Here is a 17,841-nt window from a genome sequence, read left to right on the forward strand (position 1 = left end):
TATCCATGTTCAAAAAAAAAAAAAAGCCAGTTGACTAACAAAAATCTTTTATCCATCTCTACAAAGCTAGATGTCATTTCTTAAAAATCTTTTGGAGTTCTCATTTCACTCCTTCAAACTTTCCAAATCTTTCACGGAATGCCAGACTTACTTTCACACTTAAGATCTTTCACTTACACTCTAGACCTTAGAACAATTTTCGTTTAACCCACTAGTCTCCTTCTCACCCTTCCCAGTTTCCTTTGGCAAAGATGTTTTGTTTGATTTGCTTACTTATTAATATTCTAGTGAAAAATAGTTTTTGTTCCTCCTAGGCAACTAACTTATATCTACCAAAAAGCTTGTTTTTAAATAAATAAAAGTGATTTGTAAAACTTTTAATTAAATGTACAGTTTCCGTGATATCAGCTATAAGTATGCTCTACCCACCCCCGTCCTCTGTCATAAAACACAATAGTGGCACACACTTAATATGACAGAGCAAATATCTACTTTCCACACTAATAATTACTATCTTTGCAGGTACAGTAATGACTACTATTTTTAGTAAGTTAGACATGTAGACATCTAGAAGTAAGTAAAAACAAAGGCACAGCAACTAATTTCTTGCTATTAAGGTTTTGTTACTGGAAAGTTCCCTTGTACTATTTAGCTTTGTTTTTTGACCATATGCCAATGAGACAACTCAGCCAAACCAAGGAAAGTACCATATTCAAGAAGTGAATTCAATAGTGAATACATCTGGGAGAAAAGATGTGCTTCAAGTGCTAGACTGAGTCCCTTCAATGCATCAACATATTTACTTGTCTGAGATAGTTCTCAAGGGTTCAGGCAAAATATAAAACCACAATTTGGCCTCTGCAACTCTCTATAAAGTACCTCTCTTTAAAGTATGAAGTTGTCAAGTTACAAAGGCTATCACACACAAAAAAGATAGAACAAAAAGGAAAAGGTAATGCATTCAAAAACAAAACAGAACAAAAAACCAGAAAACATACCTGGCAACGTGAGAAAAAGCATCCACAAGGACAGATTCAAATTCTCTAGTGAATTCAGGTCCTTTCCTTTTACTGTTTTGAATGACATCATTGGCTAAGTACAGAAAAGTAAGCTTTCTATTTGATTTGGCTGGAAAAAAAGAAAAGAAGATAATTTAGCTTACACCAAGGAAATTCTCAATCCACAATTCTTTTGCCCTAAGCTACTCCTAAAGAACACTAAGACAAGCATTATCTACTTAAGGTCAAGACTGCTATGTTTGAAAAAACAATTTAAGGGACTCCTGGAGGTATCTAGTAAAACAGGATTGAGAATACAATTTTGAAAAAAATAAAAAACAAGAATACGCCAGCCATCTTAATTGACTGTGGTGATAGGTGCATAACTGCGAACATACTAAAAACCACTGAATTGGGGCTTCCCTGGTGGTGCAGTGGTTGAGAATCCGCCTGCCAATGCAGGGGACACAGGTTCTTGCCCCAGTCCGGGAAGATCCCACATGCCGCGGAGCAGCCAGGCCCCTGAGTCATGGCCACTGAGCCTGCGCTTCGCAGTGGGAGAGGCCACAACAGTGAGAGAGGCCCGTGTACCGCAAAAATAAATAAATAAAATAAAATAAAATAAAAACGATTGAATTGTATATTCTAAAAGAGTGACTTGTGTGGAATGTGAATTATAGTTCAATAAAATTGTTTTTCAAAAAAAAGGAATACACCATCTTAATTTCTGTGTTATTTTAGTCAGGGTAATTAATTGGCAGTAAAAATTAAGATAATCCAAAGAAAATTCCTAAAGGATAAGCAGTCAATATTCTCCAGTCAATTCCTAAAGGATAAGCTGTCAATACATCTCCAGAAGACATGTTAAAACCAAGGTTTTCATTTATTAAATTGCAAAGATGAGCATTTCTTACTCACTGTTAATTATCAAATACCACAGAATGAAAGACTGAGTTAAGTTTCAATTTTAAAAGATACTTGTAATTTATGCTCCTAGACCAAGAATTTATTTTGAAACATTCCAATAACCATAATCAGTCAATGATATCAACTCTACAATCCAGAGGAATCTCTAGATGCACCAATGGATATTTATCTCAAAATACAAATATACGTTAATGCTACATGATCACTGAAAATTTACACATGTCTGAAATCTGGATATGCAAAATTATGGCTCCCACAAAAAATATAATTCTTCTCTCTTATACCTACTAAAGGTAGTATTTCCTATTACTCTATATGGTAGCATGCATTAAACCATAAAAACCTCACGCAATATGTCTGAGTTACAGTTGCTTGGGGGAACATTACTGAATTTCCTGGCTTCTACGCACATAACTTTTCAACCGTAAAGTTATATCACTACCATTTTTGGTCCCAGTTTTCTTTTAAAAGAAATAAATAATAACACAATCAGATAGTTCAAAACATTAAGTTTTCTCCAATGCCAAAGTGCCCAAAAGACTCAAGCAAGTCCTATGTCAACCTTTACACCTGAATTACTAGTCCTTACTCCACTGCTCTCAGAAACCATTTGTTTCTTTTGAAATGCACACAGCATGTATAAATTCTGACACAGCAGGCTCAAGATCTGCATTTTAAAATGTAGCCACAGGAGAATAACTCAAGTTAAAAACAAGACTTTTAAAGCATGCTATAGTTGAAACTGATGACTGAAAGTGCTTATAAAATTAAATATGGATATCCTGAAATGTACTAACCTTCTGATAATAACCTAGTTTAGATGGCCAACTGATGAAAATATTGAAAACCTGGAGTTATCTTTAACTGTTCTATTATTCAAAAACAGAACAAAAAGTGTCAATAGTTTCAATAACCCACTGTTGCTACAAAGGTATGATTACAGCAAAAAGCTTTTTTTTTTTAAAGCAAATCTTGTTCTAGGATGTTGCAGCAAGTTAAACTACCAAGTTTATAACGCCATGAAAGTTAGATTTAAAAGTAAAAGAGGGCTTCCCTGGTGGTGCAGTGGTTGAGAGTCCTCCTGCCGATGCAGGGGACACAGGTTCGTGCCCCAGTCCGGGAAGATCCCACATGCCGCGGAGCGGCTAGGCCCGTGAGCCATGGCCGCTGAGCCTGCGCGTCTGGAGCCTGTGCTCCGCAACGGGAGAGACCACAACAGTGAGAGGCCCGCTTATGGCAAAAAAAAAAAAAAAAAAAAAAAAGTAAAAGAGGGCTTCCCTGGTAAGGCAGCGGTTAAGAATCCGCCTGCCAATGCAGGGGACACAGGTTGGAAGCTTGGTCCAGGAAGATCCCACATGCCGTGGAGCAACTAAGCCCGTGCACCACGAATACTGAGGATGCGAGCCACAACTACTGAAGCCCACGCACCTAGAGACTGTGCTCCGCAACAAGGGAAGCCACCACAGTAAGAAGAAGCACGCGCACCGCAACGAAGAGTAGTCCCCACTCACCACAACTAGAGAAAAGCCCACACGCAGCAACAAAGACCCAACGCAACCAAAGATAAATAAATATTTAAAAAGAAAAAAGTAAAACAGAACTTCTACAAAGCAAATCGGACTAATATACTTTATGTTAAAAAACCCAGAATCCATACTGTAAAACGTCAATTTGGCCATTCAAGACCTGATACATTTTGCAGTATTACAAATATGATAGCTAAGATAGCCAAGGGTTTCACTATCTGCAATGCCAATTAATTCTCATCACCCTCAAACTTAGCAATGGGAAATTAGGATAAAACTTTATCCCTCCACATCCAGCATCCTGAATAATCAACATGAGCACCATGTGTGTAAAAGTAATATAACAAAGCCCTAGAGGGAATTCCCTGGAGGTCCAGTGGTTAGGACTCCTCGCTCTCACTTCTGAGGGGCCGGGGTTCGATCCCTGGTCAGGGAACTAAGATCCCACAAGCCGCGCAGTGCGGCCAAAACAAACAACAACAAAAACCCACAAAGCCCTAGAACACTTTGAACACACATGGTCACAATACACACGACACACACACCCTCTACTCCAGCCCTGGGTGGTAACTAACTCACTTGTTCAGATGTCTTTCCAATATGTCAGTATGGATTCTTTCCAAATTGGTTGAAATAGTTATTGAGCAAAGTTTAAATAACTGGCTGACCAAAATTTTTCACTTGTTTGGCTCGTTTTAACATCTAGAGAAAGTAATTTTTTTTTTAAAAAAAAGGCTTATTTATCTGCACTACTAAACGTAGTAGTAGTACAAATGTAAGGTACAAAAGCATTACTAAAAAATGTTCATCTTAGGGTATTTTACACCAAACTGCTCCAAAAAGAAATGGAGAAGTTCTACCTAGAACTGAGCCCAAAGGAATAAATTAAGAATTATTCCTAGGGAATGGAAAGAAAATAACACAACATGAATAAGTAGTATTTAAGCAGGAAAAAGAAAACTTTTAAAGTCATAAATATTCGGAGGCAAAACAGAGATGGTTTGTGAATGTCTTAAGGAAATGACTTGACTATAGATAGAAATGTCCATTTTTAAAGATTCAGGGTGGGCTAGAACCTAAAGGGCTAGTCAATTCTAACATTAGGGCACAAAATGTTTTTCCACTTTAGTGCAGGGGCATTTTCAATACATGAAGGAAGGCTGGCTATTAGGAAACTGTACACTGATGCTTGGAAGAGCATCCTCTATTTCTGCACTGTCCAGTATGATAGCCACTTAGCACATGTGGCTACTGAACACCTGATTTGTAGCTAACAAAACTCAGAAACTGAATTTTCAATTGTATTTATTTGAAAGTTTACTTCCTTAGTCGCACATTTCAAGCACTCATGGCAAGAGGCTACCTTGTTGCACAGCACAGATATAAAACATTTCTCTCATCACAGAAAGCTCTATTAGACAGTGCCGCTTGGAGCCTTTTACTCAGCCATGAAATGATGTCAAGAGACCACAATTTAACTCCTAAACTTTTTTTTTTTTTTTGCGGTACACGGGCCTCTCACTGCTGTGGCCTCTCCCACTGCGGAGCACAGGCTCCGGACGCGCAGGCCCAGCAGCCACGGCCCACAGGCCCAGCCGCTCCGCGGCACGTGGGATCCTCCCGGACCCGGGCACGAACCCGTGTCCCCTACATCAGCAGGCGGACTCTCAACCACTGCGCCACCAGGGAAGCCCTAAACTATTTTTTAAATGTGTTAACAGGCACCATGCTAAATGGTGTGTACATTACGGACAACTAGAAGATCTAGTTTCTCCCTCAAAACATAATCCAGTGAAAGAGACATAACTAGTAAGAATGAAATAAATGCAGATTAATTCTAATAAATAAAAGCACTACGGGTTTGGTTGGAGTAAGATGATCACCTTCACTTATTAAGTGCACTGATGCACCGGGTACCTGAAAACAAGTTTCGGCGTCTCGGAGCTCTGGGCTAATGTCCCAGCTGTACACTCTTTAACAAAGCACTTCATCTCTTCATATCTTTATCTTCTCATCTATAAAATGGGGATAATAATGCTGACCTACTTACAACTTAAGGTTTCATCATATGAGATTAGGGTTAAAGGAGCTTCATAAACGAAAGTACTCTTTATTTTCTGTATCTCAAATAGGGTGAGGTGGGGAATCAAGATGGCTTAACAAAAGTGACATCTGAGGTGGATTTTGACGTGCCTCTGAGATCCTACCAGATAGGATCCTGTAGAAAGCAATTCGAATTTTTCTGCCACATCTCAGATGACAGAAATAATATCTGAATGGCACAGTGGGGTATATGAATGGGGCTCTGGGAGGCCCAGGCTCTATCCCCCAACTACCCTGAGGGCTGAGGGGACCCCCATCTCAGTACAGCACATGATATTTGGGGGGCGGGGGGTCTCTGCCAGAGGACCAGAACCGGGTCTCCTGAAAGAATCCTGGATTTTGGTGTCTGCCAGTCTGATGTAGTCCGAGCCTCACTGGTTCTAAGGCCTTGAAAATACCACTTAGCCACTTCAGTTTCCTCATCTGTAAAACAGAGTTACATCCTGACCTCACAGATAGCAAAGAACACATGTAGAGTTACTTCCTATGCTATAAAGGGCCTACCACATACAGGCTGTCCAAAACAGCACTAAGCTTCATTTGCTCAGCTTTCTGCTATGAAGCTCACTGGGGTATCAGATAGCTGTGTAGGTGCCCATGTTTCCCCAGCAGACTGTAAGCAATTTGAGGCAAAGAACATGCCCCACAATGAGTAATCAGTATCCCACCTCACCATTATTTATCCAGTGCCTACACTCTGCCTGACACCATGCTAGATGTTCATGCTGATTATCCTGTTTACTCTTCACCCCAAGTTGTTTAAGCCTCCGTTTTTTCCTCATCTGCTGAGTTCCTACTTCACAGAACTCTGAGACTGTAAAAAATGACAATGTATGTAAGATCAGTACTGCACTTGGCACAGAACAAAGGCACAGTAAATATCAGTTATCATTATCTCTATTTTACAGATCAGGAAACTGAGGGAAAGACAGGTGAAGCTGTGGGGGCTCAGTAAATGGCAAAGTCAGGCTCCAGAGGCACTTGGCCTCTGGAGCCAACATGCTATCAAGCTCCCAACCCAGTGCCTGGCACACAACAGGCTGAGCTCAATCAATGGCTGCCAGATGCTGAGCAGGGTCTAGAACCAAGAAGAGGGAGGTGCATGAGAAGAGGAACCTGAGAGGCAAGGTCTAGGTGGTGTGGCCCCTTGACTTCTCTGCAATGGCAGTGACTGTACCCACTTCCCAGGGCAGTGCTGAGGACTAAGTGCGAGGATATACATAAGGTCCTAGCACAGTGACTGGCACAGAATAAAGGCTCTGTAAGTGGCAGTTACCCTTGTCCCCTTTTGACAGATGAGAAAACAGAGGCTTAGAGAGAAGAAACTTGCCCGATATCACTCAGCTAGCAAGTGGCTGAGCCAGGGCTCGATCTAGGTAATCTTACTCCGAATGCCCAGCAACCGCCTGGCACACAACAGGCTAAGGCCTGTACCCTCCGCCATGCACTCAACGCTGCCGAGAGAATAATGGTCACAAGTGTCAGGAGGAGCCGGAGAGGAAAGCGGCTGGGTTAACTGGGAGTCCTGAGCCCCGGTCAGTGGAACCTCAGACAAGTACCTTAAACCTTCCCAGGCCTCGGTTTCCTTCTCCGAGAAATGGGGATAACACTGTCTCCAACCTCAGAAGCGCAATCAATCAGAGGCCCAGGCCTGGAAAACCAGGCTCAGCTAAGAAGCTAGAGGGGCCTCGGGAGGGGGTGCGGGAGAGGGCTACCCAGGAGGAGGACCCATGGGGGTAGAGGGAGTGTTTACCTTTGCGGAGCTCACGATGCCACACCGAGACGATGGGTCCCGCGTGCTTGCGGTGGTGGATGAGCCACAAGGAGAGGGTCTGCACGCTCTGCTGAGAGTTGCTCAGCTCTGAGAGCTTCTTCTCCAGCGCCGACTCGGAGAAGGAGGACATGGTGGCAGCGGTGAGGCCCAGCAGGGATCGGCCTGGGCCGCCCAGTGCGGCGGGGATAGCGGCGGCACGAGGCCGGGACCTCACCTGGCGGCCTGCGGGACTCTTTATGACTGACAGACGTCTGGGGGGGGGGGGGCAAGAGGGGGAGGGGATGGGTCTCCGCAGTAACAGCAGCCCGCGCCGCCGCCACAAGATGGCCACCGACCTCTCACCCCGCCGCGAGAGCAGGGTCAAAGGGCAAGGGCCGGAGTGGAGTGGCACCAGGGGGAGTAAGAGTGTAGAAAAACACCCCTCCGGTGTCGAAGGCCTCTTTAAATCTCGCTCGGAGCACTCCGAAAGCGGCAGACAGGGAAAAAGGCGCACTTCGGCGGCCTCCGGAAGGCGCTTTGACCGCTCGCGCCCGCACGCCGGCGCAGTGAGTATCACCGGAACCCTTTCTCCTGCTCCCGCAGAACCTTTCTGGCGCGGTGCGGCGCGCGAGTTACGCGTCACTTCCGGCGCGGCGGAGGAGGTGGGAGAGTGAGGGAAAGGCTGGAAGACGAGGTAAGGGAAGAGTGGCGCGAACGAGAGGGAGACAGCAACCGCGATCCCTTAGAGGGGAATCCTGAGGGGATGCTGAGGCTGAGAGATCATGACCTGGGAATGGAATGGGACCTTTCTCCCTCACCTGGCAGGCCCCAGCAGCACTCTTTCTCCGTACGTGTCCTGCTCTCTGGCCGCCCCCCACAAAACGCTTTTTTTGGTTCTCCCAAGCCACCCACGTGCACTTTTCACGCCTCCATGCCTTAGCTCTTGCTTTTCTTTTTCCAAAGATGACGCCCCCCCTTCTCACGCGGTGGGCTCCCACTAGGCCCCCGGGACCACCTTTAGTGGCCAGTTCCGATGTTTAGTCTGTGACAGCACCGCCGTCAAACACACGCTTGTGCTCCCGGCTCTTATTTGGTTGTTGTATTCAGGGAATTACAGCCTGCCTTCTGGGGGTTCATTTGACTATTGCTCAAATTTAAGTAATACATGTTAACTTTGTTGGGGGGTGGGGTAAGGAAGTCAATGGGTTCGTTGACCTCCTTTAAGAAACACTATTTGAGACTCTATCCTTTAACTATTTTTAAAAAGTTTTAAGTTCCAATTATCACATCAGCAGAGAAATTTGTTCTTCTAACTGCTGTGGGGTGGTGGTAGGGAGTTAGGTTACTGTAGACACAGTAGAATTTTTAAATGTCCTGATCATAGTGGAACTGACCAGTTGTGGGCAGATTCCAGTTAGGAAGCACTGTACTAGTTCATGCCTGTTTTTGCTCATACTGCGCTGTTGTTTGCTTAGGTGCTTTTACTCCTCCTTCAGAATGGAATCATCATAATCATAGCCAACATAACGAGCTGCTGCTATGGGCTAGACACTGTGTTTTCATATAGTGACTCATTTAATACAGCAAAGCTATGCAATAGGTATTATGTTATTCCCATTTGGCAAATGAGGAAACTGAGGCTGAGGGAGCTTCGGTGATCTACCCAAGATCAGATAACTAAGGTTAGAGGGAAGGGACTCTACTTTATCTATCTTTTTTACCCCAGCACCTTATTCGTAGCTGACTGAGTGAATTAATATAAAATAGGTGAATAGCCTAAAATCACAGTCAATATCTAATCATAATTATAACCTAGGGCCTTTGAGTCCAAATCTAGGCCATCTTTCTGTATGAAGTAACAGTGTTATATACTGAGCACTTTTATACCAAGTCACTGTGTATTAAGCACATTACGAACATTCTTTTATTTAATCCTTACAACAATCCTGTGGGGTACGGGTTATTATCACTATTTGACAGATGAGAAAACGTTAAACATGGTTGAGTAATCAATGTCACTTGGACACAAGAAATGACAGAACCAGGAATCAAATCAAGGTTATCTTATCCCAAATTCTTCACTCCCGAGCCAGTGGTTGATTGATTCATTCAGCCGATTATTTTTGAGAACCTATGTCTGAAGCACTATTCTAGGCAAACAGACAGAATCCATGTCCTTGGAAACTTACCTTCTACAGGGGAAGATAAACATGTGTGTAAAATGAGCCCGAAAGTTATAAATGCCTTGAATAAAAATAAAAGAGGGTAAGAGGTATGAGGAATGCACGTATGGGCAGATAGGTGTGTATTATATATACTGGTCAGAGAAGGCCTCACTGATATGGTGACATTTGATCAGAGCCTTCAGAGAAATGAGAGAACAAGCCCTATGCTATGTGGTGAATGTTCCAGGCAGAGGGAGAACCAAGTGCAGAGTCCTAAGTTCAGACCATTGTTGGCATTTTCAAGGACCAGAAAGGAGGACAGCTCAAGTGATGTGAACCAGAAGCCTAGAAATGAGCTTAGAAAAGTTGCCAGCGACCATATCATGTGGGGAACTATAGGCAATAGTAAGGACTTTGGATATTACTCGGAATGAAACAAGAGTCCATTGGACCATTTTGAACAGAAGAGGAGCATGTGGCTATTAAGTAGAAAATAGACAGTAAGGGTGCAAGGGTAGGAGCAGGAGGGCCAGTTCAGCTGCTGTTGTGATAACCCAGGTGAAAGGAAGGCTCAGACCAGGGTGGAGGTAGTGAGAAAGGGTCAGATTCTGGGGATATTTTAGAGGAAGAGATCACAGGATTTACTGACAGCATAGATATGAGGTATAAAAGAAGCAAGAGCTTATATGGCCCTAAGGGTTTAGCCTAAGCAACCATAAGAATGGAGTTTTGCACGTATGTACTGAATTGTGGGAAGAGCTGGTTTGGGTAGTAAGAGCAGGAGTTTAGATTTGTATGTGTCTAATTGGAAATGCCTGTCCAAGTAGAGGTATCTCATAGGCAATTGGGTTTATGGGTCTGGAGTTCAAGGGAGAGATCTGGGGTAGAGGTATAAATGTGGGAGTCATAAGGGGGAATAGGTATAGAAAGAAAAAGGGCCCAGTGACTAAGTCCTAGGACATTTCAACATTTAGAGGTCAAAAAGATGAGGATGATATAATCATGTGATTTATCTTCTTTAGCCTGTTAATATTAATAACAGTGATTGATTTTCAAATATTGAGGCAGCCTTACACCCCTGGAATTTAGTCCTACTTTGTCATGGTGTGTAATTCTTTTTACATACTGCTAAATTATATTTCCTCATATTTTGTTTGAGATTTTGGCGTCTATAATCATGAGGGAAATTGGTCTGCAGTTTAAAATTTTTTTTATATTATCTTTATTGAATTTTGGTATCAGGGTAATTAATACTAGCTTCATAAAATAGATTGGAAAGTGTTTCTTCTTTCATTTCTAGAAGATTGTGTAGAATCGGTGTTAATTTTCTTTAAATGCTTGGTAGAAGTCTGCAGTGAAACCATCTGGGCCTGAAGATTTCTTCTTTCTTTTTTTTTTTGATTTTGGGAGTCTTTAAACAATAAATTCAGTTTCCTTATAAGGCTGTTCAGTAATCTATTTCAGATTGTGTGAATTGTGGTAGTTTGTGTTTTTTGAGAAATTTGCCATTTCATCTGTCAAATTTATGTGTATAAAATTATTTGTGGTATTCCTGTATTATCCTTTGATATCTGCAGTCTGTAGTACTGGTATTGGTAATTCCTCTCTCTCTCCCTCTCCCTCCCCCCACCCCCCACCCCCATCAGTCTAGTTAGAAGTCAATTTTATTGATCTCTAAAGAACCATTTCTTTGGTTCATTGATTTTCTCTATTGTTTTTTGTTTTAAACTTCAATTCCTGCTCTGACTTTTATTATTTATTCCTTCTGCTTGCTTTGGATTTATTTTGCTTTATTTTATATTATTTGATTTGTCTTTTTCTAGGTTCTTACTGTGGGAGTTTAGATTATTGATATTCATTTAAGCGCTTTCCTCTTTTCTAATATATATATTTAGTACTATAAATTTCCCTTTCAGCATGGCTGTACCTATGTCTTACAAATTTTGATATGTTGAACTTTTTTTTTTTTTTTTTTTTTTTTTTGTGGTACGCGGGCCTCTCACTGCTGTGGCCTCTCCCGTTGCGGAGCACAGGCTCCGGACGCGCAGGCGCAGCGACCATGGCTCACGGGCCCAGTCGCTCCGCGGCATGTGGGATCTTCCCGGACCGGGGCACGAACCCGCGTCCCCTGCATCGGCAGGCGGACTCTCAACCACTGCGCCACCAGGGAAGCCCGATATGTTGAACTTTTATTTTCACTCATTTCCATGTATTTTTAAAAATTTCCCGTGACATTTCCTCCTTGATCCATGAATTATTTAGAAATGTGTTGCTTAATTTCCAAGTGTGTGAAGATTTTCCTGTTCTCTCTCTATTAATAATTTCTAGTTTGATTCCATCGTGGTTGGGGAACACACTGCGTGATTTTAGTTCTTTTAAATTTGTTGAGGTTTATTTTGTGGTCCAGGATATGGTCTATCTTGGTGTGTGTTCTGTGGACACTTGAAAAGAATAGTTGAGGTCTATCCCGATGGGGCTTTTTCTGTAAACCTACATCGTTGGAAATGCCTCATAGATTAATTGTGTGGTTTCCTTTACTCATAGAACTACCTGTTAGATCTGTGGGAAAGAACTACAAGACAGAGCTGCCAAGTAAACTATGAAAAACCTAACAAACTTTTTATCTTAGGTATTGGCATATCCCAATGATCTGTACTGTTCTAGGGTGTGATGGCTTAGGAGTGAATATGATTTGAACCTAATACATTTTTAGAGGGTGTCAAATTCAGAACCAGGCAGATCCATCTCCTGACCCTAAACATGCTCATGAGTAAAATTTGGATAGAACAAGGCTTTTCAGTATTAGAAAAGATGAAGGGATAAATAGGAACGTACCTGCTATATTTAATAATTTCTAGGGTCCTAAAGTAAATCGCTTGAGGAAATTGGATCCCAGAGATTACAGGTGGGGAATTTTGCAGTGTGTCCATATTTCATTGGAGATCAAAGAAGCCTAACTAAAAGAACTGTGGGCTGACTCACATGATAACTTCTTTTTGAAAGGGCTATTTTATCTTGAAGATTATGAGTTTGGAGGAGCTAAGGTGATTGGCAGTGGAAAGAATCAGAACATGTGAAATTCCTTAAAAATTTATTGACTTAAATAACTTTGTGTTACACATAATTAAAAAAAACGTTAGGGCTTCCCTGGTGGCGCAGTGGTTGAGAATCCGCCTGCGGATGCAGGGGACACAGGTTCGTGCCCTGGTCCGGGAAGATCCCACATGCCGCGGAGCGGCTGGGCCCGTGAGCCATGGCCGCTGAGCCTGCGCGTCCGAAGCCTGTGCTCCGCAAAGGGAGAGGCCACAGCAGTGAGAGGCCCGCGTACCACCAAAAAAAAAAAAAAAAAAGTTAAAGAAAAGAATATATCCTACTGTCGTACTATTCTGTAAATGTCAATTATGTAAATGTTGTTTGGTGTAGTTGAACTCTTGTGTTATAATTGCTATTGTTCTATCAGTTGTTGAGAGAGGAATGTTGAAGTCACCACCTATACTTGTGGTGACCACCTGTACTTTTCCTTTCAGTTTTATCCATTTTTGCTTCACACATTTTGTGTCTGTTTTGTGCATACACACTTAAGATTACTATGTCTTCTTCATAGATTTACCCTTTAATCATTATATAATGTCCTTCTTTGTCTCTGGTAATTTTTTTGCTCTGAAGTCTACTTTATCTGATATTAATATAGCTAGTCTTGCTTTCCTTTGATTAATGTTTACATGACAATATCTTTTTCCATCTTTTTACTTTCAACCTGACTATATCATTATGTTTGAAGTGAGTTTCTGGTAAACAGCATATAGTTAAGTCATATTTTTTAACCAACTCTGACAGTCTTTTTTATTGGTGTATTTAGACATTTTACATTTAATATAATTATTAATATGTTAGAGGTTAAGTCTGAAATTTAATTCTTTTGTTTTCTGTTGTTTTTTTGTTTCTCCATTTTCTTTTTTTCTCCAGACTTCCTTTACTTGAACATTTTTTAGAATTCCATTCAATTTATCTATAGTGTTTCTGAGTGTATCTCTTTGTATAAACATTTTAGTGGTTCTTCTAGGTATCATATTATGTGTATATAACTTATTTTTGACAGGTCTAGTGAAGTATGTTTACCTTACTTCCTTTATGTCTCTTTACCCTTTCCTGTTTATATTTGTCTTAAATATTTCCTCTAGATACATTTAGAATCACATCAGTCAGTGTTATAATTTTTGCTTTAACTGTCAAACACAATTTAGAAAATTTAAAAGAATAAGAAAAACCTATTGTATTTATACATATTTTTATTTACCATGTTCTTTCTTCCTCTTGATGTTCCAAGATTTTTTTTTTTTTAATGTTTCCTTTTTGTTTAGAGAATTTCCTTTAGCCATTCTTTTAGAGTAGGCGTGCTGGTGACAAATTCTCTTAGTTTTCCTTCATCTGAGGATATCTTTCCAGTTCTTTTTTTTTTTTTCTCATGGACATTTTTGCTGGGTATAGGATTCTGTTTTGACGGGGTTTTTTTTTTTTTTTTCAGCACCTGAAAATTATTGTGTTGCTTCCTCTGGCCTACATGGTTTCTGAGGAAAAATCCAGTGTCATTCAAATAGTTTTTCCTGTATAGGCAAGGTATCGTTTTTCTGTGGCTGCTTTCAAGATTTTTTGTCGTTTGTTTTCATAAATTTTAATTATAATTATAATTGGTGCAAATTTCTTTGGGGTAATCCTGTTTAAGTTTCACTCAGCTTATTGAGTATATAGATTTATGTCTCTTGCCAAATTTGGGGAGCTTTCAGTGCTTTGAGTACTTTTTCAACCCTGCCCTTTTTCTTCTCTCATTCTGTGATGCTTAAATCATTTGTTATAGTCACATAGGTCCCTGAGCCTCTTTTCAGTCTGTTTTCTCTTTGTTGTTCAGATTGAGTAATTTCTCTTATTCTGTCTTCCATGTTACAGATTCTTTCCTTTGTCCCCTCCATTCTCCTGTTGAGCCCATCTGCTGAGCTTATTTGTTATTGAATTTTTCAGTTCTAAAATTTCTGTTTGTATCTTCTATTTCTTTGCTGAGGTTTTCTGTTCTTTTGTTTTAAACAAGTTCATAATTGCTTATTGAAGCATTTTCATCACAGCTGCTTTAATAACTTTGTCAGATAATTCTAATGTCTCTGTCATCTTAGTGTTAACGTATATTGATTGATTTTTCTTTTTTTATTCATTTGGAGATCTTCCTGGTTCTTGGGTATGGTGAATGATTTTTGACTGGACATTTTTGTATTATGTTCTAAGACTCTGGACCTTATAGAAGTCTTCTTTTTAGTTGGCTTCCTCTGAAACCACTCTGGCAGGATAAGGCAGGGGTGGGGGGACCTATTTCTCCATACTTTTGGTTTTTCAGCAGTTTGACTATGATGTGTCTGTGTGTATTTCTCTTTGTGTTGTCAACTTGGGCTTTGCTGAGCTTCTTGAATCGGTGGGTTGATCTCTTTCATTTGTTTGGACATTTCTCAGCCATTTGTCCCCCAGCAACAGCCTTCTCTCAGAAGTCATGTATTTTGAGATCCCTGAAGACTATGGTTTTGCATATAGGACTCCAGTACTATATGACTACATTAAAAGCATCGTGGTTTCTTTTTCCTCAGTGACAGCCCTCAGCCTGGGCCTCTTCGTAATCGTGTGCCATGTCCAAGATCAGCAAATGGAAAACAAACAAACAAACAAAAAAACCCAACTATTGATTGTTGACTCACTGTAAACTTTCATCCTTCAGTAGAGTATTAGTTCATCTGGTCTTCGATGCTTCTGCAACTATTTGATGCCTTAAGAAATGGTTTTTGTAATTTATCTGGCTTCTCTAGTTGTCACCTGGAGTATTGGCCTGCCATACTCTACTATATCCAACTTGAAAGGAGAATCTGTACAGATGTTTCTGAGTGCTTATCATATGCCAGATGCCCTTGTAGGTTCTAGGTGTAGGATTGCCCATAAAGTAGGTAAAACAGGCATATACAAAATAATCCAACATGCTAAATACTGTAATAACAGTATGTACAGTGGTAGGAGAAAGGAGGAGAATATGAAATAGCACTACCTGTTTAGGAAATTGCAGGTTTTATAATTTCACATGGTTGCAGTTTCAAGTTCAAGGGGTGAAGCAGTGTGAAATGAGGTTGATGAGACAGGCAGGGCCCTGATGTTGCAGGGCCCTGTATGCCATGGTAAAAAGGTGTTTGTACTTTAGGCAGGCTACAAAGAGCAGGTGAAGGATTTTAAACATGGAAAAGAGTGATCCAGATTTTTGTTTTAAAAAAATTACTTACATGTCAGTGTGAAATATGGATTCAAGAAGGGCAAGCACACAAGCCAAGGGTGGCCAGAGAAGAAACCATTACGGTCAGTCCAATATCAAATAGATGATTATCATCATCAACAGCTTTGAAAGATGTTGAAGGGGTAGAACTGATGAAATTTAAGGGAACAGTGGAATTAAGAGGGAGGTGAAAGAAAGCAGAGAGGCTAAGGCGTCTAGCCCAGGTGAGGACCATAGATCACAAAGGGAATACAGAAGACAGCAGATAAGTTCAGTTTGGGACAGGTTGTGTTCTCACTTCACTTGCTCTGTTACAGTTTTTGTCATATAATGTGAGAACATAGTTCAGGGGACCCCAGGTTATTGTCTTGAAACTCCTGAGATAAATAAGAGAGATGCAGAGCCCCCAGCCATCGCCTTCACCCCAGCTTTAACCAGACCCTCTGATTTTATCTGTTCTATGTGCTGGGCTTCCACTTAAACGTTTTATTTGAAGAAAGTTTTCCATGCTAAAAGAAAAAAAAAGTTACTCAGCAACATTTCCTTCTTCATTCATCTTCCCATTTTAGGTCTGTTTCGAGTCACTTCTTGTTTGAATGGAGTCCTCTGGTAGGGCATGTGGTGCTACCCTCTCTGAATCCTTGCATATGGCTCTTTCACCCTGACAGCTGAATATCTTTGCTGTAAGTAGAGTTTGGGGGCCACAATCCTTTATTTGCAGTCAATATATGCTCTTCCACTGTCTTCTATTGCAAATGAGAAGTCCAAAGCTGGTCTTTTTCCTTTATAAGTTATTTGTTGTTTCTTCCTGAAGGCATATGTGATTTTTTTTTCCCTTTATCTTTCAGTGTACAGGAATTTTACCACAATTTGACTAGGTGTGTATCCTTCAGTCTTTTCAATCTCCAGATAAATCCTTTTGCAGCTCAGGGAAATGTTTCAGTTATTTATTAGTTTTAGCTCCTCCATCTGTTCCTTTTTTTCCTTCCAGAATTCCCAGCTATTTATATGTGGGTTCTCCCAGATCTGTCCTCCAAGTCTCACATTTTCCATCTCTTTGTATTTTTGCTCCGAGTTTTAAGATAGCTCTACTTGATCTTCCCAGCCACTAATTGGATCTCAGCAATTAACCGCCTTTTTTTTTTTTTTAATCAATTGAGCTTTTTTAGTGTGGAAAGACATGTTTTTAAATTCTAAGAAATATCTTTTGCCTTGTAATTGAATTTTCTTATTGGTCTTATTATTTTTCATATTCTTGTCTGTATCCTTTGGCATTTCTGTTAAACTAAGGTTCACCACCTCAAGGGTGCTCTGTTTACATTTCCTGCGCCTAACTGTTGGGTCCCATTAAGTGGTTACTTCCTTTGCTTCTGTTGTTCTAGCTATTAGTACCTTGGGCAAGGGGTGGCACAGTAGCCTCTGGGTCATCAGTGTGTAAGCTGATAGGGTGTCAGTAGGCCCTGGCGCAGCTTTCTGGCCTCAACACCTGGCATTTTGCTAGTCTGGAATAGGGAAGATTTGAGCTTCTTCCCTTCCCTGGCTTTTTGAGGGTCACAGAGACCAAGAGATATCCTCCCAAGGAACCTCACAGACCAGCATTGCCCTTCCTCTCATGGAGTTCTGTGGACCAGACTCTGTCCAGGGTATGAGAGCCTGATTGTTGCCCTGGAGCCCTCTCCTGACCCATGGAGGAGATCCAGCACCAGCTCTGTCTCTGGACTGAGCAGGTCTTGCCCACACCCACCAGGCACCACTTGCCTGCCAGCACTACTGGGGACAGCGAGAAGCAGGGGACACTTTCTTGTCATCATCTGTTCAGAAGCCCCCAGAAAATAGAGCTGAGACAGAGAGAGAGAAAGAGAGAGCGAGAGAGAGAAGGAGATGCCACCAGACTAGGTGATCTCTAAGCCTCCATCCAGTACCAGCGTTTTACAGTTGTGCATGTTTAATGGTCTCCAGCTTCAACTCAGTCCTCAGTACCCTTGGGCCACACTTTTGTGTCTTCCCAGCATGCTCTGCTTCCCCAAAGGGAATATTTGAGAATTTTATTTCTCTCCTCAAGCCCTCTGTTTAC

The 17,841-nt window shown here is 41.3% G+C and overlaps 2 protein-coding genes and 1 non-coding gene across 12 annotated transcripts in view; 2 read left to right on the forward strand and 1 right to left on the reverse strand.

The window, feature by feature from the left end:
* RPRD1B (regulation of nuclear pre-mRNA domain containing 1B) overlaps window positions 1-7,911 on the reverse strand; it is a 92,913-nt gene extending 85,002 nt beyond the window's left edge. For 3 of the 5 annotated variants that reach the window (XM_067013128.1, XM_067013126.1, XM_067013127.1), the window contains exons 1-2: window positions 7,308-7,840; window positions 999-1,128 (exon numbers count right to left, since the gene is read on the reverse strand). In XM_067013128.1, the coding sequence (XP_066869229.1) occupies window positions 999-1,128; window positions 7,308-7,458 (281 nt within the window). In that variant the 5' untranslated portion in view covers window positions 7,459-7,840. Of the gene's footprint in view, window positions 1-998; window positions 1,129-7,307 lie in introns of all 5 variants that reach the window. The other 2 variants (XM_059038922.2, XM_059038925.2) reach the window with 2 other exon arrangements.
* The window catches only part of TTI1 (TELO2 interacting protein 1), a 53,912-nt gene continuing 43,869 nt past the window's right edge, over window positions 7,799-17,841 (forward strand). For 4 of the 6 annotated variants that reach the window (XM_067013124.1, XM_067013125.1, XM_067013120.1 and 1 more), the window contains exon 1: window positions 7,945-8,001. The gene's annotated coding sequence lies outside the window, so the exon portion shown is untranslated. Of the gene's footprint in view, window positions 7,874-7,944; window positions 8,155-17,841 lie in introns of those variants that run through there. The other 2 variants (XM_067013122.1, XM_067013121.1) reach the window with 2 other exon arrangements.
* Window positions 11,927-12,057, forward strand: LOC131741894 (small nucleolar RNA SNORA18). Its single transcript, XR_009331249.1, has one exon. It is a non-coding gene; the product is annotated as a small nucleolar RNA SNORA18 (small nucleolar RNA).

This window comes from Kogia breviceps, chromosome 14 (assembly GCF_026419965.1).
Source record: "Kogia breviceps isolate mKogBre1 chromosome 14, mKogBre1 haplotype 1, whole genome shotgun sequence".
Taxonomy (NCBI): Eukaryota; Metazoa; Chordata; class Mammalia; order Artiodactyla; family Physeteridae; genus Kogia; species Kogia breviceps.